We start from the raw sequence: 22948 nt of genomic DNA on the forward strand, positions 1-22948 counted from the left end.
TCACGATCAGGTGAATGCATCATTTGGTATCCCCTACCTGGTCTAACCATCTCACGTTTTGACTGTGTCAGTCACACAGTCATTCAGCATATATACGAGAAACTTCCCAGAGTTACTAGCTCCCCCCCCGCTAGTCTCCCTACTAACTATTGGGCGCAGTTAGTAGCCTCTCCTGTGCTTGAAATGAGTGTAACGGTGCTGCGCCGGGACCCTCTATCGCATCTCCATCCTCTCCTATGCATGTCAATGCAATGTTCTCATCCCTCAGGATCTACAATGTTGCTCCGTACTAACCTGGACTCTAGGGGTTCTCTATGTGTGGGGGTCTCTCTAGGGTGGAGGCTTCTGATGTCTCGTCACTTCTCGTTAAGTCCGCCATTAACCCCTACCACGCCTCAGCTCCTTTCAGCCTGCCCACTCCTCGACTTGCAGTGGTCAATAAGAGTTACTTTCTAAGATGCGTGTGTGGTTACAAGGGCGGCATACCTAGGAATAACTATAGTTTCGGATTTAGAAACCATTGTCAAAGAAAACCTTGACCCTTTTATAGAAAAATCAAAAAGGGGCCTGTGCAGACTGAAAAACTTAAACTTATCTTTGGCAGGGAGGTGATCTTTCCCCCCAGAATTCTTTACTTTTTTCGTTCTATCCATTTAGAGATGGAGAATATATGGTTTAAGAGGTTGGAAAGGATGATGCGTCGATTTGGCTGGCATATTCTAAACCTGGAAGGGCCCTAAAATTGTTGACACTTCCTACAGATAGAGGGGAGTGGGGTTACCCAATCTTAATCTATATTAATGGGCCACCATGCTTCAAAACAGTTTGGTATTATTGCAAGAAAAATCTCCGCTCCAAGTTGGGTCTGCGTAACTTTCCTCTACCTTAGAGTTACTGATAGGGAAGGAGGCATGGGGAGGCCTTTAGAGACCAATTGAATTTAACGTTTTAAGACCTTACAGAATGCTTTTAAAGTTTGGTCAGCTGTCCGTAAGTTATTGGGGATAGGTAGACTAAATATTTATAACCCAATAAGTAACAATGGAAGTTTACCTGGGTTTTTTGCTGACCAATATATCCTACTTTGGGTAAAAGCTGGCTTAAACAGGGTAGGTCTCTTTTTCCCCCTACATGTTTATTTCTTTTCAAGAGCTTAAGAATGATTTTGATATTAGTCAGAAAGACTTCTTTAAGTACCTTCAGGTAGAGGACTTTCTAACCTGTAAGGGAGGAGGACTGGCAGGGTTCCAAAGGTGTGTCTTGGTGGATCTATTGGTTAGCAGGTGTATATCCCTAATTGGGGTTATTTATACCTTTTTCCATAAATAGATGAAAGATGATTTAGACAAATACTCTCAGAAATGACAGGAGAAGTTAGCTATTCGGAGAAGTTTGCTATTTCGGAAACTAGTTTCTTGGAATCTTCGTTATTGGCACAGTTTTATTATGCATTAACAACTATTAAGGAAGAAATCACCAAATCTTTCAATGAGAATATCTTTGACACCTGCTGCGATTCTAATGGGATTACCAGAGGGGGAGAGGTGTGACAGAGGTAGAGAGCTTTTATTTATATCCATGACTATTTTTCAATTATGTATTGCATCGGCACGGCTGGACATTAATCCACCCATTTTTCAGCAACGGCTAACCCAGGTTCTCACAGTATGCAATTTGGAAAAAGCTATCTACTCAAGGAAAGGGGCACAGGATAAAATAAAAAAAAAAAAGAGAGAAGGGCCTGCTGAGGTGGCTGTAGATTATGTTGCGAACTACACAAGATTATGGTAGGAAGTACACAAGATATGGACCGTGCACTTTTTGCCAGTACTTTATTTACGGGAAGCCTTTAGAGTATGGACTCTGTATTTTGTATCCCCTTCATCTGCAGCCTCTCTTCAATTGACAATTTGGTCATTTTATGTGATATTGATTAATTGTGTAGGGGGTGGGTATGGGCTATTTGTGGTTAAATTATGTTTTTCTTTATGGATTATTGCAATGAAATGGATAATGATAAAAAAAATTATTATAAGAAAAGGCCAAGCTCTTCCATTTGGTCTATATTCGGCTTCCTGGGTGTTCACCAACCTATGGAAACCAGTGGCTGTCTGCTTACGAAAGATGGGGAATTGCATGATCATCTATCTGAACGACATGCTTCTTTTTAGCCCAAGATCACTCCCTTCTGTTAATGCACCGGTCTTGGAAAATGTCCCTCCTTCAGAATCTGGGTTTTGCAATAAATACCAAGAAATCCATGATTGTTCCATCCCAACAATATGAATTCCTGGGCTTTCAGGTAAGTTCCCTCACAGCACAATCGCTTCTTCCTCCTTTGAAAGTGAAATCTATCACAAGAGAACTGAAATCGACTTTGTCGAAAAAGATTGGGTCTCTGACCAGGATTGCATGGTTGCTAGCGTGTTCAATCCAATCAGTCTTCCCAGGCCGGTTGCACTACAGAGCTCTTCAGCGCCAGAAGATTCATTACTTGCAACAGGGCTTCAGTAACGATCACCTGATTCCACGGGTGTCCGACGCCCAAGAAGAACTTCAGTGGTGGCTTCTTCACATGGAAACGTAGAATGGGAAGGCCATTTTCGGAGTCTCACCAGACGTGGTCATCGAGTCAGACGCTAGTCATTGGGGCACACGATGCAGAGTTTTCTACAGGCAGTTGTTGGTCAGCCGAAGAATCACAACTTCATATCAATTGCCTGAAACTTCAAGCAGGTTCTTTTGCCATGAGGTCAATCTCTCCCATTAAAAGCAACTGCTGCATCCTCCTGCGGATGGACAATGTTTTGGCGGTTCACTATATCAACCGATTGGGGGGCACAAGATAACGCCCGCCTGAGACTTTTGGCTTTTCTCAGAACATCACGGTTCTGGGGGAATATCTTCTGGGAAAAGACAATTTAGTTGCGGACTGGAAATCCAGATTCCTAAAGGACTACAGCTATTGAAAGCTCCATCCTAACATCATTCAGGATATAATGTCAACTTTGGGTCCGTGCACTGTGGATCTGTTTGCATCCAGGCTCAACTGCCACAGTTCTACAGTTGGAGGCTAGATCCAATGGCATTGGGGACAGATGCTTCCTCCACTTTTGGGGAGATCAGACGAACTACGCCTTCCCTCTATTTGTCATAATTGCGAGGATGGTGGCTCAGGTCTGACGTCAATCGACGACTCTGGTGCTAGTTACCCTTCTTTGGAAGACACAATTGTGGTTTCAGACTCTTTTGGAATGGTCTGTAGCTCTTCCCATCCTCCTTCCAGTTCCCCTCAGTTACTCATGGATCCTGTCAATTCGCCTCTCCTCTAATTCTTCAAGAACACACTGATCCTCATGGTCTGGAAGGTTTCAGGAGACCTGAACAGATAGAAGGAATTTCGGCTGCAGCTGCCGAATTTATACATCAAGCTTGGAATCCTTCCACACGTACACAACATTCTTCTGCATGGAAACGTTTGGGTGGGTTGGTGCTTTCAACGGGAGGTGGATCCTGTGGGTCCTGAATTGAAAGATGTTCTGAATTTCCTTTCAGAGTCTGCTGAATCTCGACTGTTACAGGTCAGTAAAAAAGTTTAGGTCAGCATGGTCAGCTGAACTTAACCCTATCAATGAGAAGCCTGTTGGGGTCCATCATATGGTATGTTAATAACTGAAAGGTATTAGGGTGGCTCATCCTCTGTGACCGAAGTACAATCAGTTATGGGATGTTTCGAATGTTATCTTTATTAGAGTCATGACCTGCTAAAAAGGATTTGACTTTGAAACAAACTTCTGCCAAGTTGACTATGTTTTTATGCTTGATTTCTTGCCGTGTATCAGATGTACGTGCCTTTGACCTTGCAGGTAGGATGTTTTCTCCTGATGGTGTTTCTCTTATTATTTCCAAACGAACAAAGACCAGGTCATGCTCTATTGATTATGCTGCTTTTCCACACAATGCTAACTCATGTGTAGTAAAATGTTTCGAAAAACGAACGTTGGCTCATAGAACTGATTTTCTCGGTCCCTTACTGCTGGCTATCCAAAAGCCTTTCCGCCCAATATCAGCAGTGACCTTGGGCCGTTGGGTCATGGCTGAAGCTGGGATTGACATTTCAGAGTATGGTGATCATTCAGCTAGAGGGCCCATTGCTTCCAAAGCTTTTGCTATGGGTTCTAGAGTAGAAGACATTTGTCGTGCTGCCGATTGGTCATCTAACTCCATGTTTAAGATTTAACCTATTGTGCAGGTTTCTTCTATTGTTGTTGGTGAACTTTGAACCTGTATAATCAGAAAAGTTTCTAGCTTTTGCAACAAGAATTTTAAATTCTATTAAGGACACAGAGGCGAGGATTATCCCACCCACTGGGACAGGTAAGATTAAAGTTCTCACTGCTGTCATCGCATCAAATGGTTTATGTATCATGATTTTTGTCCCACCCTTGTGCTCACAATTAGGTTATGATGGGACTCAAGTTATTTTCTTTTGACAGGATTGGATTCGAAACAAAGTTCACGCTAATGGTTTGGCTGTTTTCAGCAGTTTGTGCTCTTTTCCATTGGTTCAGTGGACGCAGCCCTGCTGGCTGGATTTGCTTATTGGATTCTGGTAACTCTCCATTGAGCGTTTGAAATTGTGGGCTTGTTCTCGTTGTATTATGTTCTTTCTAGTGACTGCTTATTTGCAAAGGAAAAGGCAGGAGGATGGTGTATCTCTTATGTATTGGATGACCACAGATGAGTGGTCATTTTGATAGAGGCGTGGTTCAAAGCCTCATGGGGAATGTAGTGTATTTTGTTTACTGTTTTTTGATTGCCTGCTGTTTTTCATTAGTAAAGATTGAGAAGCATAATCCTCGCCTCTGTGTCCTTAGAATTAAAAATTGTCGCAAAAGCAAGAATATTTTGTAATCCTCTCCGTTAGGCTAAACTGCCAATGTATCCAATTTTGTTACTGTGAGCTTTTCAATAATTTCCTTTACATTTTCACATGCCTTTAAAAAATCTAAACATTTTTTAAAAAACAAAAAAATATCTTTAAGATAAATTCTCTCTTGTTAAGAGTCCTGTGATACCCTGGTTAAGGTGCAATAATGTTCATGATGATTACATGATAAAGATCAATGACCTATGTTAGTTTTCAGCACTTTGCAATCAAACAGAATAAGATCAGTCTTTGGTGACTTGTAATTTATTACGCAAATACAAAGTTAGGTTAAATGTAATTTCCAAATGTACAGTAAAGACTTCCAGACAGAAAAAAAATATGATCCTTTTACCTGCGGCGCTACCACTAAAAAGGAGTGCAGAAAAGGACTAGCAACTTCACACAAGTCTTCAAAGTAATGTATTTAAAGTAAAGAACATAAGTCATAATTAGGAGGGTAGGTACATATTAAAGTAGGTTACGTTTTGGTATTGAAGCGCATAATAGCTTTTTATGGTAATTTCTGAGTGATCTGAGAAGCATCCTTGACAGAGTAAGAAATCTCTCAGATAAAACATCTACAATTCAGCAAAATTGATCATCAGTATTGGATTAGCCATGTAAAAAAGTTTTGGATATTTAAATTAAGCAATGGCTCTTATATAAGACTAAATCTAAATATAAGATGGTCGCACAAATTAAAATGTTGACATTTTTTAAATAGTCATTCTTGAGTCTGAGAAAGTAAGTAGTTAAATTACCAGACTTACAGACAGCAAAATAATCTACCTTTAAATTAAATGACAATAATCACAGCCTGCATCAAGGGGAAAAAAACCTGCTGCAGTCTAAGAAAGAGACAAGTGTGTTAATGACAGGGCAGACGCTGTGATCTCCTTTACCTAATGACCAATTTCTAATCTCTCATTTGTGTTCAAGTGTAAAAGAATAATACCACCACATAAAGTAGTTATAGTATGCTGCCTTTACACTTGATCATCATTGAACATCAGCCCCGAAATGCATTGGGTTTTTGTCGATTATTGTTATTGTTTTATTGTGCATATAATTTTTAGTATGATTAACTGCATCAGGAGAATGTAAATTGTTGCTTATGGACAAAATCAAGTTTGAAAATAATGTGAACTTGTGATGTTTTTCCCCGAATAATTTGATAAAATTGATCTAAATGTAATATTGGAGAATTTGAATTTTTTTGTAGTGCGCACTAGAGTCCTGGATACCTTGGGTCCCAGGCCATAACCATTTTATGCCTTTACACTTGAGCCTCGAGCAGATGATTTTATGCGAAATATAAGGCCTCAATGTCTGTGCCATTTTTTATAATTTACATATATAACTAGAATACATTTTAATGAAATGCATTTTCTCTATGATTAAACAACCAATCACATTGGCGCTAACCATATTTTGTGTTTCTACTTCAACAGAAATTAATTTTTGTTTTTAAATTTTACATAAGGAGAGAGATGCCTTCTCTGTCCATCCCGAATTGCATTGAGAGGGAGGAGACTTGAAAATTGCAAATATATCTAGAATCAGATCACTGCTTACAAGGCTTGCTTCAGACTCCACTGACACCTTGTGCACATTGCATAAACAAAGTCTATTTTTATCATTAAGGGACATGCAACTTCTAGCCACACTGATCTTGGCTGGTATATCTACACCAAGGATCATCCGATTCGGTTGTACCACCTGCAGCAGTAAATATGGATAAGAAAGATGTAGAGGAAATTAAGGTCTTGTACACAATGCTACTCTCTGGGAAGAAGATAGATTCACATTTAATGTTACAGAAGGCAAGTGTAATTTGGCTCAGCCTTCGCCCTACTGTTGAAAGCGTATGTGGCAGTCCTCCGTCATCATTCAAAGTCAACAGATCCCAGACTACAGTCTTCAGAATTAAATGTATGCATACAAAACATACATTGAGCTACAACTTCATGAGGTTTCCATGGTCAGCACCTTGATTTTGGACTACTTCTTCACATGAAACTTAACTAAATGTGCCCAAGAAACAACAAGGACATCATTTTCTCTTACGATGCCCTTCTCCTGAATAGATTCGGTTGAATTAGCTCAATCCTTAGGACTAGGTGCCAGACCTATAGTACATGTGAAAACCTTTGAGGTTTTTTTTTGACAAAGGTATTATTTGATCTGTGGACCAATAGTAAATTAATCATCCCAATAAAGAGATGAAATTCCCCATCAGGCAGAAAAAGAAAGGGCGGAACGACTTTTCTCCCTTTTTGGCATGGCCATAAAAGTTTGGTTTAAAAATAGTTTATCTTACTATTGGTAAAGTACAAATTACTGAACCATAAAGCAAAGAGAGGTACTAATGCATGGGATGATATGATGATTTTTTTAAATGACAGAAGAAAACCCAAACTTAAGATGATTTAAAACTATGCCCTCAACCAACAAAGAGAATAAGGCTGCCAGGATGGCTTTGTCATTGTTGTTGACGCCTGGAAGCTTGAGGTCGTTACAGGTAAGGACATTAATAAATAGAGGAAAAAAAGGAAAAGCTAAAGTACAGTCATAAGACCAAAAAACAGGAAAAATGTTTGAGAAAATATTTGTAATTTATTCTATAAAGATATTTGTATATTCTGTTGTGGAAGAAGTATATATTTATAATTTGTTATATGGAATTACTTTATCTCATGCACTCTGCATTAATCATCAGACAGCAGGCTGACATGGTACAAGTAAATATAAATTAAAATCTTTAGCAACTGACTTTGTCCACAGCAAAGGCACTCCGATGTTAGCGAATGCAGTCCCCGGTTAGGACATGGAGTTGGAGGAACCAACAGCATGTTTTAACACAAAAATACACGTCTACCATACTAGATAGAATAATAACTGGTGTTACACAGTTAGCATAGAAAACTCAAGAGCACATTGCAGGATTTTAGCAACAGCATAGGTGAGGACATTCAAACTGAAAGTGGATGCAAAGGTTGGTGACAAATGTTTACACTTCCTGGATGGTCAAAGAGGCTGGTGGAATTTATGAGGTACACTGAGCTGGCAATGGATGTAGAAGATCACATCTTCACATTCCTGGGCAGGCGTAGGTAGCTCTGACTTAGTAAGGTTGCTCATTATGTGTAGAGACAGGCATAACTTCGAGCTAGTCTTCAGTGTCCACTGTCCCAGCCTCTGGCACCTCCTCAGCGCTCCTGGCTCCTTTTCCCGCACTCACTGACTTCTTTTTCTTTTTCTCCTTCTGTTCCTGATTTCGAGAGGCGAGTGTTTCACTCATTCGAGTGATATAGTTAAACTGAAAATAAAAATGCTGCAGTTAAAAAGGTGCTAATCAATAGCTTATAACTGCAAGTGAAATCTCGGATCTCAGACACATTTCTTTGCCTGCCAGTCATGGACGCCCACGTAAAAAGTTCTTTGGCCTATTCCTACTGCTTTATGCTAGGTCAATCTTACCCGACACAATCCGCTTTAAGCATCTCAGTCCACCAGACCTTAAAAAATGCATTTCCAAACACTGCATTCTCCTCAAACTTGTTATCCAAGTGATCTGGGTTTCTTCCTGTGCTCCCGTGAAAAGGTTTACCACTAACCCATACACATTAAGTCACTGGTAAATCAAATATTCGACTTTTTGCATAATCTATGATCTTGAATTCACTGTTCAGCTAGTCAAAGCACTACACCAAACATGTGTAAATCTCCCGGTCAAAGTTGTAGGCCTGATAGTGCCAATACAGATTTTAATCTTTCGTATTTTATTTAAAGCTTTACAAAGACCAGGAAGCTCACAGACAACAATCGCCAATTCTAAATGAATCTTTTCCAATGGCACACTCATGAATATAACTGAAGTTGTACAATTCTTAATGCATGAACTTATATGGTCACAAGTAATGAATGAACAAACCCATGAAACAAAAAAACTCAAAGAACGGATACTTAAAAAGTAAATCACTTCAGACCACAACAAAGATTCCACATACATGTTTGCTTGAAGCTCTAACATTCACAGTTTTCTAACAAGCATTAAATAAAGTTCTGAATCCAACTGAAAACAAATATACAGTTGCATGTACTAATAGGTCGAGTTACATCTTCAGTTGTAGGGGGTTACAGAATGACGGCCTAATAATATTAGACAATTTGCTATTTCTGCTACCTCCTTGTAATTGGCAACAAACTCAGGGATGGTGACCTGCCAAGTACAGCAGTCCACGATTCCATTCTTAACATTCCTAATAGTTTTACCAGTGTGTCTTACATGAACTGGTTCCCCTCCAACAGAAACGAAAAAAGTTTCTGGTTAGGAAACACATCAGGGGGAGAAAGCAGTGGGCCCTGGAGGTCTCCGGACACAATTCCTAAATCTAAAGCTGTCCTACAGAGAACTGTCCCTCCTTTGCAAAAGGGTTTCAGGAGTCATTGACTTAGCAATGGTTTGCAACTGCAATTGTGGTCACAAACTATTGATGCATATTGTGAATCCCAATTAGGCGGGAACTCCTCATCTTAAATGTGATTTGGAACAAAATCCATAAACCCATTTTGTGATTTGGAAAGTATTTACTAAATCACAAAATTGGCTTGGTAAATAGCAATAAGCCATGGCGGTGCACACTAAGGGCTCCATGTTAAGACGCACTTACTCAGTCTCATTCAGTACACCATAATTGATAAAGGTACAACAAATTAGAATTACCAGAGCATTGCTCCTCCTCGCCAATAGCTTGACATCTTCTGCATTAATGGTGCTTCTCTTTGCATGCCTACGAAAAAGATAAGGATATTTAATCAACATCATACTTTCAGTGACCATTAGAGAGGGTGAGGACATCTGGTTGCTTTGCTTAGAAAGCAACATGCAATGGTGCAGGATAGCCTGAATCCTGCAAGTCTTCTTTGTCTCCTGAACTGGAACAGGGCAATAAAAAGTTGAAATGGTCAGTCACACTCCACAGTCTGAATACAATAGAGTCTACAGCCTTGAGTGCTCAGTAAAACTCATTGTTGAATCCACATGCTGGCCAACACAGAGAAGAAAACAAGTTACTTACCTGTAACTTTGGTTCCCCAGTATTGGTAACTTTCATAGATTCCCATGCTTTGTATCATTCCCCGTCGTTGGAATGGGAGTCTCGGTAACAAAAATACCATAGCTGTTGGTACAAAAGACCAAGGAAAAAGGCCCAGGCCTCATTCCCTTTTGTAGGATAACACCCTCTTTGTGTAAAAGAGACCAAACTTTGGCCTCAGCCAATCAGAAGTGCCTCACCCCTTAGAACCTTCCTGAAGGAACCTCAGAGCCTCAGATTTTTGTAGCCGTTGTGTACTTAGACACCATATCTGTTGTAGGCTGAGCTTTCCTCGGGGAGGTGGGAGGGCGCATGGGAATCTATGAAAGTTACCAATACTGGGGAACCAAAGTTACAGGTAAATAACTTGTTTTCTTACCCCAGTATTGGAACTTTCATAGATTCCCATGCTTTGTATCAGAGTAGCAAGCAGTTAGTAACAGAACCACATTTTGCATCATCACAATATAGCAATAGGCAACATGACATAAAGATACAAAATGTGAAAGGTGGGAAAGAAAGGAAAGCTCACCACTCATTGGAAGAGGTTCCTCAGGACAGCATGTCCTACTGCCACATCACCTTGTTGTAGGGACTCCAAGCAGTAATGCCTGGTAAATGTGTGAACGCTGCTCCAGGTAGCAGCTCTGCAAATGTCTTTGATCTGCACCCCTGCGAAGAGGGCTGTAGAAGAAGCCACAGATCTCGTGGAATGCGCTCGAACCTTTCCAGTCAGAGGTTTTCCTGCAGCAGTGTGACAATGCAGAATGGCACTTGTGATCCATCTGGAAATGCCCTGCTTGGAAAGAGGAAGGCCCTTGCTTGGACCTCCGAAGGCAACAAACAACTGAGAGGTTTTTCGAATACTCTTAGTACGCTCCAAGTAGAATTTCAAACACCGTTGCACATCGAGCGAATGTAATGCTCTCTCTGCTGGTGTAGCCGGTTGAGGAAAGAACGCCTTCCGAATGACCGGCTCATTTAAATGGAAGTCCGAGGGAACTTTAGGCATAAACCTCGGGTTAGTTCTCATGATGACAGTGTTTCTCTTGAATTGAAGGAAAGGTTCTTGGATAGTCAAGGCTTGTAATTCACCAACACGCCTAGCCGACGTGAGAGTGAGGAGGAGAGCCAATTTCCATGAAAGGTATTTCATGTCAGAACGATGGATAGGTTCAAACGGGCCCTTCATGAGTTGTGAAAGGACTAGATTCAGATGCCATGACGGAGGCGGTGGTCTCACTGGTGGATAAACGCTGAACAATCCCTTTAGAAATTGTTTGACAATTCTGGATGACCACAAGGAGGGTCCAGAGCCCGTTCTCCTGAACCTCGACATTGCCACCAAGTGGACCTTAATCGATGAATGGGCTAGTCCCGATTTGGCCAAGGACAGCAGATAAGGAAGGATCTGATGAAGCTCGGAAGCGAAAGGATCAATGCTTTCTTTCTTGCACCAGCAACAGAATCTCTTCCACTTAAGACGGTAAGTCCTGTTCGTAGAAGGAGCTCTTGCCTGAGAAAGGACCTCCTTAATCTCAGTAGAAATGGGCAGGTTCATAATTTCTCACTGCTCAGGAGCCATGCAGTCAGGTGTAGGGACTGCGGATCCGGGTGCCAAACTTGTCCCTCGGACATCGTGAGGAGATCTGGAAGAACCTCCAAAGGAAGAGGAGGGGCCATCGAGAGCAGATGGAGTTCCGTGAACCAGAACTGCCTCGGCCAGGCAGGGGCTATAAGGATCATCCTGCACGGCTCCACCTTGATCTTCTTGATGAGTCGTGGGATCAGAGATATGGGAGGAAAAGCGTAGACAAATGTCCTCGACCATGCTATCAAAAGCGCACTCCCCAGAGAATCTTGATGGGGAAGCCTGCTTGCATAAGACCGGCATTTCTTGTTGGTCGGAGTGGCAAAAAGATCGATTTCCGGCCTGCCCCACTGGCTGAAGACCTCCTCCAAGACTCTCTGATTCAATTCCCATTCATGGCTGACTGAGGATGACCTGCTCAGTCTGTCGGCGTTTTCGTTGAGGACGCCTGGTAAGTGTTCTGCCCTTAGCGAAACCCTCTGAAGGATCGCCCATTCCCAGATCTGCTGAGCTTCCTGCAACAATGGACGAGATCTGGTTCCCCCTTCTTTGTTCACATAGTGCATGGCCGTGGTGTTGTCCGTCCTGATAAGCACATGTGAACCTTGCAGGCGAGGAAGAAAAGCTTGCAGAGCCAGTCGTATCGCCCGTAGCTCCAACAGGTTGATGTGGAGGCGCTTCTCCTGTGGTGACCAATGACCGCGGACATGCAGGTCTTGCATCACTGCCCCCCAACCCTCCAATGACGCGTCCGTTGTTATCACTTGCGGAGACGGGACGCTTGCAAAGGATAGACCTTGGGACAAGTTGTCTTGATTTGTCCACCATAACGCTGCTTCCTTCATGCTTGGAGTGATCATCAATCTGTCTTCGAATGAACCGTGGACCTGCTGCCACTGGTTGTCTAGTTGCTCCTGCAGAGGACGCATCAGTAGTCTGCAATGGGGATTTAGTGGGATACACGATGAAATCACCCCCAGCAGAGACTTGTAGCGGCGAACTGAAAGACACTTTTTTCTGCGCAAGTCCTGAGCTAGGGTTCGTAATTTGTCTCTCCTTTCCTGAGTAGGGAAGGCTCTTGAGAGCTTGGAATCTAAGATGGCTCCCAGGAAGCGAGCCCTTCTGGACGGGAGCAGGCAAGACTTCTCGTTGTTCAGAGTGAGCCCCAGATTCTGAAACAAATTGGTAGAAGCTTGAACAGCCTCCAGCGCTGCCTCTCTGGACGGAGCCTTCAGTAACCAGTCGTCCGGGCAGGGGAAGACCTGGAAATGGTTCCGTCGCAGGAAAGCTGCTACTGGCGCCAGCACCTTTGTGAAAATTCTTGGGGCTGAACTGAGTCCAAAGGGTAAGACCCTGAACTGAAAATGGCTCTTGTCTACTGTGAATCGCAGAAACCTTCTGTGTGCTGGGTGAATCGGAATGTGGAAATACGCATCTTCGAGATCGAGTGTGGCCATGAAATTCCCCGGGTTGAGGAGCTTCAAGATGTCCTGGAGACAGACCATCCGGAAGGACAGGGAGATGAGATAGGTGTTTAGCTCCCTGAGGTCTAAAATGGGGCGCCACTTTTCTTGCGTCTTCTTTACCAGGAAGAACCTGGAATAAAATCCTTGTCCCCTTTGGTTTGCAGGGACCGTCTCTATCGCTCCTTTCCGGAGCATCTGTTGGACCTAGAGCCGCAGGTGTTTCGATGGAATGGCTGCCGGGGGCTTGGGTGGAGGGACTTGCGTGAATTCCAGGGTATGCCCTTTCCGAATGATGTTTAGCACCCAACGGTCCGATGTTATCCTGGACCAGTTGTGAAGGTATTTGGTGACCCTGCCTCCAACTGATGATCTCTTGAAGGAGGGTCCAGTAGGAAGAGCCAGGAGGCCGCTATTGGCGTTCGGACGAATCTCGTCCCCGTCCAGCCTGTTTCCCCTTATTGTAAGGCCTGGAGTAGTTGGTAGACTGGCCTTGCCGCTGTTGATAAGGCTGACGGTATTGCTGGGAACCTGAGCCCGTGGTGGAATAGCCTTGCTGTTGGTGATAGGATCCTCTGTAGTTACCACCTCTACCTCGAGATCCTTTAAAAGGAGACTTTCTGTATTGAAGGGTCCCCAAGGACCTGGCAGTGTCTGTGTCCTTTTTTATGTCCTGAAGAGTGTCGTCCACAAGTTTGCCAAATAATGCTTCCCCATCAAAGGGAAGATCCAGGACCTTGTTTTGAATTTCAGGCCTGAACCAAGTAGCTTTGAGCCACCCTTGGCGGCGGAGGACTGCCGTCCCAGCCAAAGAACGGAACGCCGTTGTCGCAATATCCATTGCGCAGTCAATGATTTCCATCGATGTCGCTTCTCCCTCCTGTAAGATTTTCTTTGCCTCAGTCTTAGATTCCGGAGGCAGCTGGTCAAGGTATGGAGCGACATCACACCAAAGCTGGCGGTCGTATCTACCCATGATTGCCTGGGCATTTGCCGCTCGCACCAGCAAACTTGCCATCGACGAGAATCTCTTCCCCACATTATCCAACCTCCGCCCTTCCTTGTCCGGAGGGGTTGTTAAGGGAGCAGAGGGGTTACGGGATTTCCTCTGCGCAGCTTGCGAGATCACAGAGTCAGGTCTGGGATGACCCGTTAAGGCTGCCGGGCCATCAGCTGGTGCCTTGTATTTTTTCTCAAGACGCGGTAGCACCGGGACCACCGTCACCGGGTTTTTCATGGCTTTTAGGCCCTCCTTCCACACATGATCCACAAAAGGAATGGACCTAGTTGATTTCATAAAAGGCTCCTTGAAATCGTAAAAAAAGCAATCCGTGGCAACTTTAGGCATGGCCAATTTGAATCTCGCAGCGGCTCTCTCTATCAGCTGATGGAAGCCTCCAATGTCTGCAGGCGGGGAATCCGCCGGCTCTGGGACTGGCGATGCTGGATCCGGAATGATGTATTCGTCATATTCTGTATCAGGAATAGAGCCATGATCAGATTGTTGACCCTCTTCTGAGGAATCATCATGGACGTCTTGTAACCTGGAGGACTCATGATGGATGGACATTTGAGGCCGAGGGGAAACTGGAGCTGGAGTGGAAGGCGTCACGAAGGAGGCAGACATCTCTGCAGGAGTTACTGGCGCTGACGGCACCGGAGTAGGCCTACTCGCCTTAGATTTATAGTCCTGCAGCATCTTATGCAGATCTTGGAGAAACGAAGATGGCACTGAAACCATCTCCTGCTCAGCATGATGTTGTGACTGGGCCGACTGATGATGGCCCACATCCTCGCGTCCGTAGTCGCCCTCAGAATCAGTGTCCTGACATTTGACCAGTAGTTGGGAGGGACTATCAGCGTAGCTGTATGAGTCCTGGTCCTCCTCCTCAGAATCTCCTTCCTGCAGAAGCATGGATGACAGTAGAGGAGACATAGCCTTCGGAGAAGAAACCTCCGGCGTGATTCGTGTCATAGAAATGGTGATTCTCTTTTCAGAGGATAAGATCGTCGGCGCTTCCGTCGTCGTCGGTTGTATACGCGTCGACGAGATCGGGGTCGTAGAAGTCGTCGACGAGGAAATGGTCGACACGCCAGCCGTCGTCGTTGTTAAAGTCGTCGTCGTCGATGCTCTCGTCGACGAGACAGTCGTCGTCGACATCGTGGTCGACATCGTCGACGTCGGCACCACCGTCGACGGTGAGATTGGAACTGCAGTCGTCGGCACCTTCGTGGTCGGCACTGTCGTCGACACCGTCGACGGCTTCGTCGCCAGCGCCTTCGTCGTCTTCATCGGTGGCACCTGTCGTCGGCGACGCCCCCGTCGGCGTCTTCGTCGTCGGCGTCTTCTTCGTCGGCGGAGAAGAAACCACCGTCGACGGAACCTTCGTCAACGACTCCCCTGTCGTTGTAGACATCAATGCAGCCTTTGATTTTTTTCGTCGACAGAACCTCCGCCGTCGACGTCTTCGTCGTCGAGGACTTGGAACTCCTCTCAGAAGACTGGGATGAAGGTTTTTTGAAGGCTGTGACAGTCTTCTCACCTTTAGAAGGCGAATCTGGTCCTTCCCTCTCCTTTACACCTCGGTGAGGAGATTTGCTGGGACCTGGGCTCTCAGACTCACTGGGGGTCTTTTTTGAGGCCTTGGAAGATCTTTCCATAGAAGGCGAAGGGGAACCCCTACCCCTTTTTACTGACCTTCTTGAAGAAGACATCGATGCTGCATCCTCACTGTCACTGGAGACAGTATCTTTCCTGGTCTTCAGTTTATGGAGCCATGTCAAGAGTCTTCCCTCACGGTCCCGGAGGGTCTTGGCCGAAAAGGTGCGACAGATCTTACAGTCCGCAGCCTGGTGGTCAGGATAGAGGCAGTAAATGCAGTCTTTGTGCCTATCCTCCACAAAAAGCCTTTTCTTACCACAGGTGGAACAAGGCTTGAAAAGAGCTTTTTTCTTCTCCATTTCTGACATCCTGGAAGGCAGCCAACAATTCTGAAGTGAAGTTGAAGATTTTGAAGAAGTAATCCTGAAGAAATCCTTTGTAAAAGTAGAAGTTGAGCAGAGCTCAAAGGAGACTCCCTAAGCACAACGTGCGGTAGAAAATCTGAGGCTCTGAGGTTCCTTCAGGAAGGTTCTAAGGGGTGAGGCACTTCTGATTGGCTGAGGCCAAAGTTTGGTCTCTTTTACACAAAGAGGGTGATATCCTACAAAAGGGAATGAGGCCCAGGCCTTTTTCCTTGGTCTTTTGTACCTACAGCTATGGTATTTTTGTTACCGAGACTCCCATTCCGACGACAGGGAATGATACAAAGCATGGGAATCTATGAAAGTTCCAATACTGGGGGGTAAACGGTGTTTCTTTCTGATTTTGAAGGTATTCCTCAACCTCTGTTGCTTAAATGCAGGTGTGTCCCTTTTGATTCCCGTCCTCCAGAAACCAAAATGAAACACTTTTAAAATACTGTTATGTTTCCCTTATTGTCCAATGTCTTCGAATTTTGAACTCCTAGACAAGCAAAAAAGTTAGTTAATTTCACTCCTTAGAAGCACTCTTTTGGGTTTTCACTTTTCCTTGCTTTGGGCCTTGTCTATAATGTTCAGTTTTTTTTATGGAGTCTACCCATCCAGAGTGGTCTACTCGTCCAGAGTTGTCCCCAACCTGGTTTTCCTGTAACGGTTTGAGGTCTATAACTGAGAAATCTCATAAGCTTGGCATTCCTGGGAATCTGAGGCTAGAATCTCTGAAGTATGCAGCTTGATAAAATGATCATTCCTTAGTTGTGACTGCTAGCTATATTCCAGACATGTCTTTCAGTTTCCCATATTCTCTATAACAGTTTGTTGTTCCCTGCAGACCCGCTAGAAAGATCACTAGCTGCCTTGGAACTTGTTTCCAAAAAGATACCAAAGCGGTTGTCTATTTTTGTTTCATATATGAATGTGAGGTGCTTGGAAGAGGGCTCGCATTTTGTGAAAAGATTGGATTTCAAGAAGGCAGTGGTAAACTAAAATTGCAGCTAATCAACATCACAAAAGTAAGACTCCACCAAATGGAAAAATGTAAGTCCGAATGATTTGTCAAGTATACTTATCTCTAGATTACGGCCAAAACATAAAATCGCAGCTGATAGGAAGTGTCCTGGGATTGGCAAAGGCACTACCTCAGAAAGTAGATATTACAAAAGCAGGACTGTAGCAGTGCAATGGTGTGCAGAAGATTCAATATATGATCTGTCAGCATGAAGAAAAATGTACATTTTCTCTTCAAAATCCACTTTAACCAACTGGAACATGCACATCAAGTCAGTACCGACATTGTTGGCCAACTTACGGAGAACATTTTTGAGGCATGTGTGAGGGCATGTTCTCCGACAGGCGGACAGAAAACAGTTGGTGTTTAAGGTAACGTGAAAAGTGGAGAGAAGATAATAGTTACCCAGAGTTAGAATCAAAAGATATGAACATACCTCCATGCTATATACATGCAGGCATATATCGGCCAAAGGAAAGTTTCATTAAAGTTCTGTTGTTGAAACATTTGAACTCACTGAAAGGATTCTCAGGCAATCAAAAACAGCTCAATTTGCTATTTGATGACTCAACTAAATGCACACTAACATAATTTGCCATCAGCTTCAATGAAGGAGCTTTCATCAACCGGTCATACACATAAAAAAAAGTTGGTGTACTTGATGTCTTAAGTGAGCTACAATTATTGAAAAGCTTACTGAAGACCATCAGTGCTGAATGTAATCCCAAGGGAAGACCTTTCAATTGTTTTATTTATACCTCAAAAGGCAAGAAGCATTTGGGAGCTCCCAAACCTCAGACAGTTTAGGACTTTTCCTGAACGCCATTACGATAGAAATCATCTTTTTCCACTCTTCATGAAAGGGTACCTCCTACAGGATGAATCTAGATATAAAAAGTTGATCTCTCTTGAAACATTGTTGATGTTCTTGGTACGAAGGTTGATGAATACATGGAAGTCTGTGACCACAGGCTACATTTTTCAGCATCCATGTGTCTGGGAAGAAAAAACAGCTTCCGTTTCCCACCAGAGTGCTATATGGAAGAGGGCCCTGAAGATACCCATTGTTTTGGATCTGTAATCTTGGCAACTTTAGGTGAATATCCTCATCCTCTGCTCAGTACTGGATGATGCCTGCAGTACTGCATATCTTAGTCGTGTCGAACCTGTAGAAAAGGCAGTCTAGTTAGTTTTCTTCTGAAACATCTGAAAGTTCATTGCTCTACTGTTTCAGGCCCAATCAAAAAACAGTTTTGATTCTTTTCTCATTTTGTGAATCTTCTTTTCAGGGTAGGAACCAAAATGTTTTTTCCAAAACACAAATGCTGCTAAATCAAAGTCTTAACAATAACTCATCTGCTAAATCCCTAACAGCTAAACCAGCAGCTTCCACAAACTGTCTGATTAAACTGCTATTTGTAAAACCAGCAGCTTCACCCTGGTCTCTTTTGGAAGAAACAAAAACAACTTATGAATGTTGTCCCAATTGCTCCTGTCCATTAAAACTTGAGTGGCAGTCATTTCACCTGCTTTTAAGGCCATAGCACCAGAGGTGCACACCTTCTCACCCAGGTTTATGACTTTTAGCAACTGTGTGAGTATCTGGGCCTTGCATCTGCGTTCAATATGGCAACATAAAAATCTGGCACCAACATATCCTGTAACAAAAGTAAAAAAGTGAAGGATGGAATGCTTGTACTACTCAGAGTTACTAGTAATGTCTCGGGGCCGATTCCAGTCCACCTGTCCATTATGCGGAGTGCTTAATTTGAGTCAGTGATTGCCACTGGCACTCATTATTGGGGACTGGCACGTATTTTTTCTGCATCAGACATTTACCGCAAACAAGAGACATAAAAATGAACAAAGCGGAAAGTCAGAGGAAGAGAAAAACGGAAAAAAAGTCATGAAGGGAGAAAGCAGGAACCTGTAAGCATGAGATAGAGGGGCATACAGTGCCTAATAGTGGATTAAAGAGACGTGAGGTCGATTCAAGACTGTGTAGCCTTGGTATTCGTACACCAACATTTCATTGCGCTGGCTGTGAACTTCTGAGCAGAGGTCTGGTAGCTCAATGAACTACTGGACCCACTTCTGGGCATACCAATGAGAAAAAGCGTCACAAGGAGAAAAACAAAAAAAGCGTTAAGTGGGGTTAATCTCAGTCACTGGAAAATTACTCTGTGTCACATTTCAGTCTATGATTTATTCACTGCGCCACTACATACAGGGAATGCACATAAGCCTTGGTCCTGGTCCTAAAGGAAAACACCAGATAGTTTGTACTGCCAGGTCACATCCCCTCTGAACAGGAACACAAGCATCCTCAGACTACTTTTTGCCCGATTTGGTCTCATCAGTGAGCAGCAGATCGAATACTACATTGAATTACAGGGCCCATGTTTTGGCAACCTCCTCATATGCACTGAGAAAAACAAATGAGAATTAGCAAAACTAATCTATTTCACTTTGCCAATGCTCTAAGTTCATCGCTGTAGGCTTTACAAATACTGAATGCTGCTAAAATGCACCAGCACCTTCAAAGCCAATAGTGGTAAGTGGCCATCATAAAAGTACAGAAAATAATGAATTTGATATTTCCAAGATGGTTACCACCTTGAGATACAATGTGATGACAATGCAGTAGCGATCTTGAAAGCACATAGCGATAAACTAAGAGGATAGGGCTAGAGAAGGGGAGAAGGCTCAGGAAAAAGGATGCCAAGAGGCACAGGAAAGTAATCACAACAACATCCCTGGCATCACAAATCTCGCCATCCGGCGCCGGACGTGTTGCAGAGACGTCAACCGAATCTTCAGCCTCATGAATATGGAACAAGTGGGATACTCAGAATCTTCCTTGAGATGGGTGGAGAGGGGAGAAGAGAGGGAGGGAGAGAGAGAGAGAGAGAGTGAGGGCGCCTAAGGAAGGAGCAGGGCATGCACTCTGAGGCAACGCCGAGACAGAAATCAAAAGGAAAATGTTACTTACCCTGGAAGCATCCGTCTTAGCGTGTAGTGTTTACATTCACACGCTCTGCATACTCCTGTCATCTAGAGTTCGACTCCGACATTTGCAACTTGTTTTTCTTTGAAAATTACTTTCAAGTCACTAGGTATAGACTTATTTCTCCCTTAGCTGGCAATGTGGATGGGCATCGAATCCATGTTAGATTGTTTTCCGCACATCGGGGGGGAGTAGCATGGAATAGTGAGTGAACTCTGTATGATGCACATGTGCATTGCCTTGAATAGATAATGAGTGAAAACAAGAGTGAAGGAATCTTTTCAAAGCTACATGAGTCCGAGAAGTTAGGTGGGTGCATGTGAATATATAACACAACACACTACCAACAGATACTTACAGGGAAAGCAACGTTTTCCATTCGGAGCACGTGCTGCTGAAGATACACATGCTCTGCTTAGACTGTAAAGCAGTACCTGCCTGTAAGCAGTGTTTATTGTGTGGATGATGCAGCTGTCTGGAATAAGGTCCTCAGGACTGTCTGGTAAACCATTGCATGTGGTCTAGCTAAAACATCCGCACAATAGGGATTAGTAAATGTGTGCAGGGTTTACCATGTAGCCGACTCACTTATGTTGGCTAGGGGAATTCCCCTAAGGCGGCAATGGGTCTGGCCTGCTTGCAAATTGAGAGAGCCCAGAGGTTAAAAGGGAGGGCTCTTTTGGCTTCAAGATAGAAAGACTGGTTACACCCAACTATCCACCTAGCAAAAAAAGCCATGGAACTGGGTTGCTCTTTGGGGGCTATACAAAAGCCACAAAAAGTTGATCTGCCTTACGGGAAGGTTTGTTCCGTCAATGAGAGTGTGCTTTACATCCTCTCCGTTATAAAGTCTAGTTGTTGGAAGACGACTGGAAGATCTATGGCCTGGCTAAGTAGCCAAATTCTAAGACACCAGGTGGCAGATCGCTAGACTCATTGTTTTGGGATCTGGGTGCCTCACCTGAAATTGGTTTCTGCTGAGATGGTTCAGTGTATCTGGGAAATTTTCATGAGCACTGATGGCCATCTCTAGTAGGGCTGAATACCAGGTCTGCCTGGCCCAGGTCCGGGATACCAGGATGAGGGTTTGTGATAATTTTGAGACTCTTATTAAAAAAGATTTGGAAAAAATCAAATACCATCGACCCAAGAATACTAATCTATCCAAGAAAGAAATGGGAATTCTGACAAATTTGAGACAAGACACGCAGATTACATTTCAGCCAGCGGACAAAGGAGGAGCACTGGTGATGATGGATACAAGTTTTTATGACAGCAAGGTGAATGAACATGTACAAGACAGGGAGACTGACATAAAACTAGATAAAGTCCCACGACCGAATTTGGTAAGCTTTTGGATGGCATCATCACAATGGCGGAAACATAAGGATTCATTAATGTGAATACGAGCAGATATCTACGCACCAGTACACCTCAGATACCGCACATATATATGTTACCAAAAATTCACAAGCATTTAACAAACCCTCCGTTTCGACCCATCATGGCAGGATGTGGTTCAATTCATGAACCAGTTGGACGCTTTATTGACTATTACTTGCAACCGTTGGTGCAATCATGGACAACATACATCAGGGACACAACCGACTACTTGTCAAAAATTGCTGCTATCAATCATTTAGTGGATGAAACAACTGTATTTTGCACTATTAATGTAGTGGCACTATACACCTCAATTGCCCACATGGAAAGTATGGAAGCCATGGAATGGCGTCTTTTGAATTCAGAGTTGGATCACGAATTTTGCGTACTACTACTAGAACTATTACATTTCTCCTTATACCACAGTTACTTTTTGTGGAAATCAGAATTTTTCCTACAAAGGACTGGTACATCCATGGGGTTCTCTGGGGCCCCATCATACGCGAATACCTTCATGGCGTACTTTGAAGACCAATTCATTTTAAAAGATCCAAAATGGATGGAGAGTTCATTACTACTAGCGAGATTCATCTATGACATTCTTGTTCTATGGAAGGGAGAGATAGTGGAACTAAAAGAGCGGATCAGAGACATCAACAAAAAATCCACGCATAAAATTCACATATAACATTCAAAAAGAGTGAATCCAATTTTTGGACATTGAACTTCATAAAACTTTGGAAGGTATATCCACAACAGTGTTCAGGAAACCAACGGATGTAAATAATGCTTTACATTATCAAAGAGCTCACCCAAAAACTCTGAAGGATCATTTGCCCACCTCACAATTGATTAGGATCAAAAGAATCTCATCTGAATCAAATCAATGTGAAACTTTGATTCAAGCACAAATGGAACGTTACAAGGAACGGGGTTACCCAGAGGAGGTACTTGAGGAATCCAAAAATAAGGTGGCAAAAATGAACAGAACTAGTTTATTGAAAAAATCTGAAAAATCTACCAATGAAAGTATAGTATTTATCATGAAGTACTCAACACAGGCAGCAACTATCAAGAAAATCATACTTCAACGATGGGAAATCATTGCAAACGAACCAGACTTTGTGAATTTGTTTAAACACACCCCTATTTTTGCACACACACGAGCTAAGAATCTCAGGGAGATTCTAAAGAAGAAGGAAACAACCAAAGTGCAGAATTTCAAAGGGATGAGAAGATGCATGAACTGCGGACAATGTGGCAATGTCATAGTGGGGAATACATTTGGACACCCCAAAACGGTCAGAGTATTAAACTCAAACACAACGCTGATTGTAACACAACAGGAGTAATTTACGCAATACGCTGCCCCTGCGGCTTGGTATATGTGGGGAGGACAGCAAGAAAAGTCAAAACTAGAATCATAGAACACAAAAGTACAATAC

General features: G+C 43.3%; 1 protein-coding gene across 1 annotated transcript in view; it reads right to left on the reverse strand.

Annotated features, from left to right (window-relative positions):
* Window positions 1–5178: 5178 nt before the first annotated feature.
* CENPS (centromere protein S) overlaps window positions 5179–22948 on the reverse strand; it is a 136404-nt gene continuing 118634 nt past the window's right edge. Inside the window, exons 4-5 of the mRNA XM_078642259.1 lie at window positions 9657–9723; window positions 5179–8249 (exon numbers count right to left, since the gene is read on the reverse strand). Of these exons, the coding sequence (XP_078498385.1) occupies window positions 8100–8249; window positions 9657–9723 (217 nt within the window). The 3' untranslated portion in view covers window positions 5179–8099. The remainder of the gene's footprint in view (window positions 8250–9656; window positions 9724–22948) is intronic.

Source organism: Lissotriton helveticus, chromosome 5_1 (assembly GCF_964261635.1).
Source record: "Lissotriton helveticus chromosome 5_1, aLisHel1.1, whole genome shotgun sequence".
Lineage (NCBI taxonomy): Eukaryota > Metazoa > Chordata > Amphibia > Caudata > Salamandridae > Lissotriton > Lissotriton helveticus.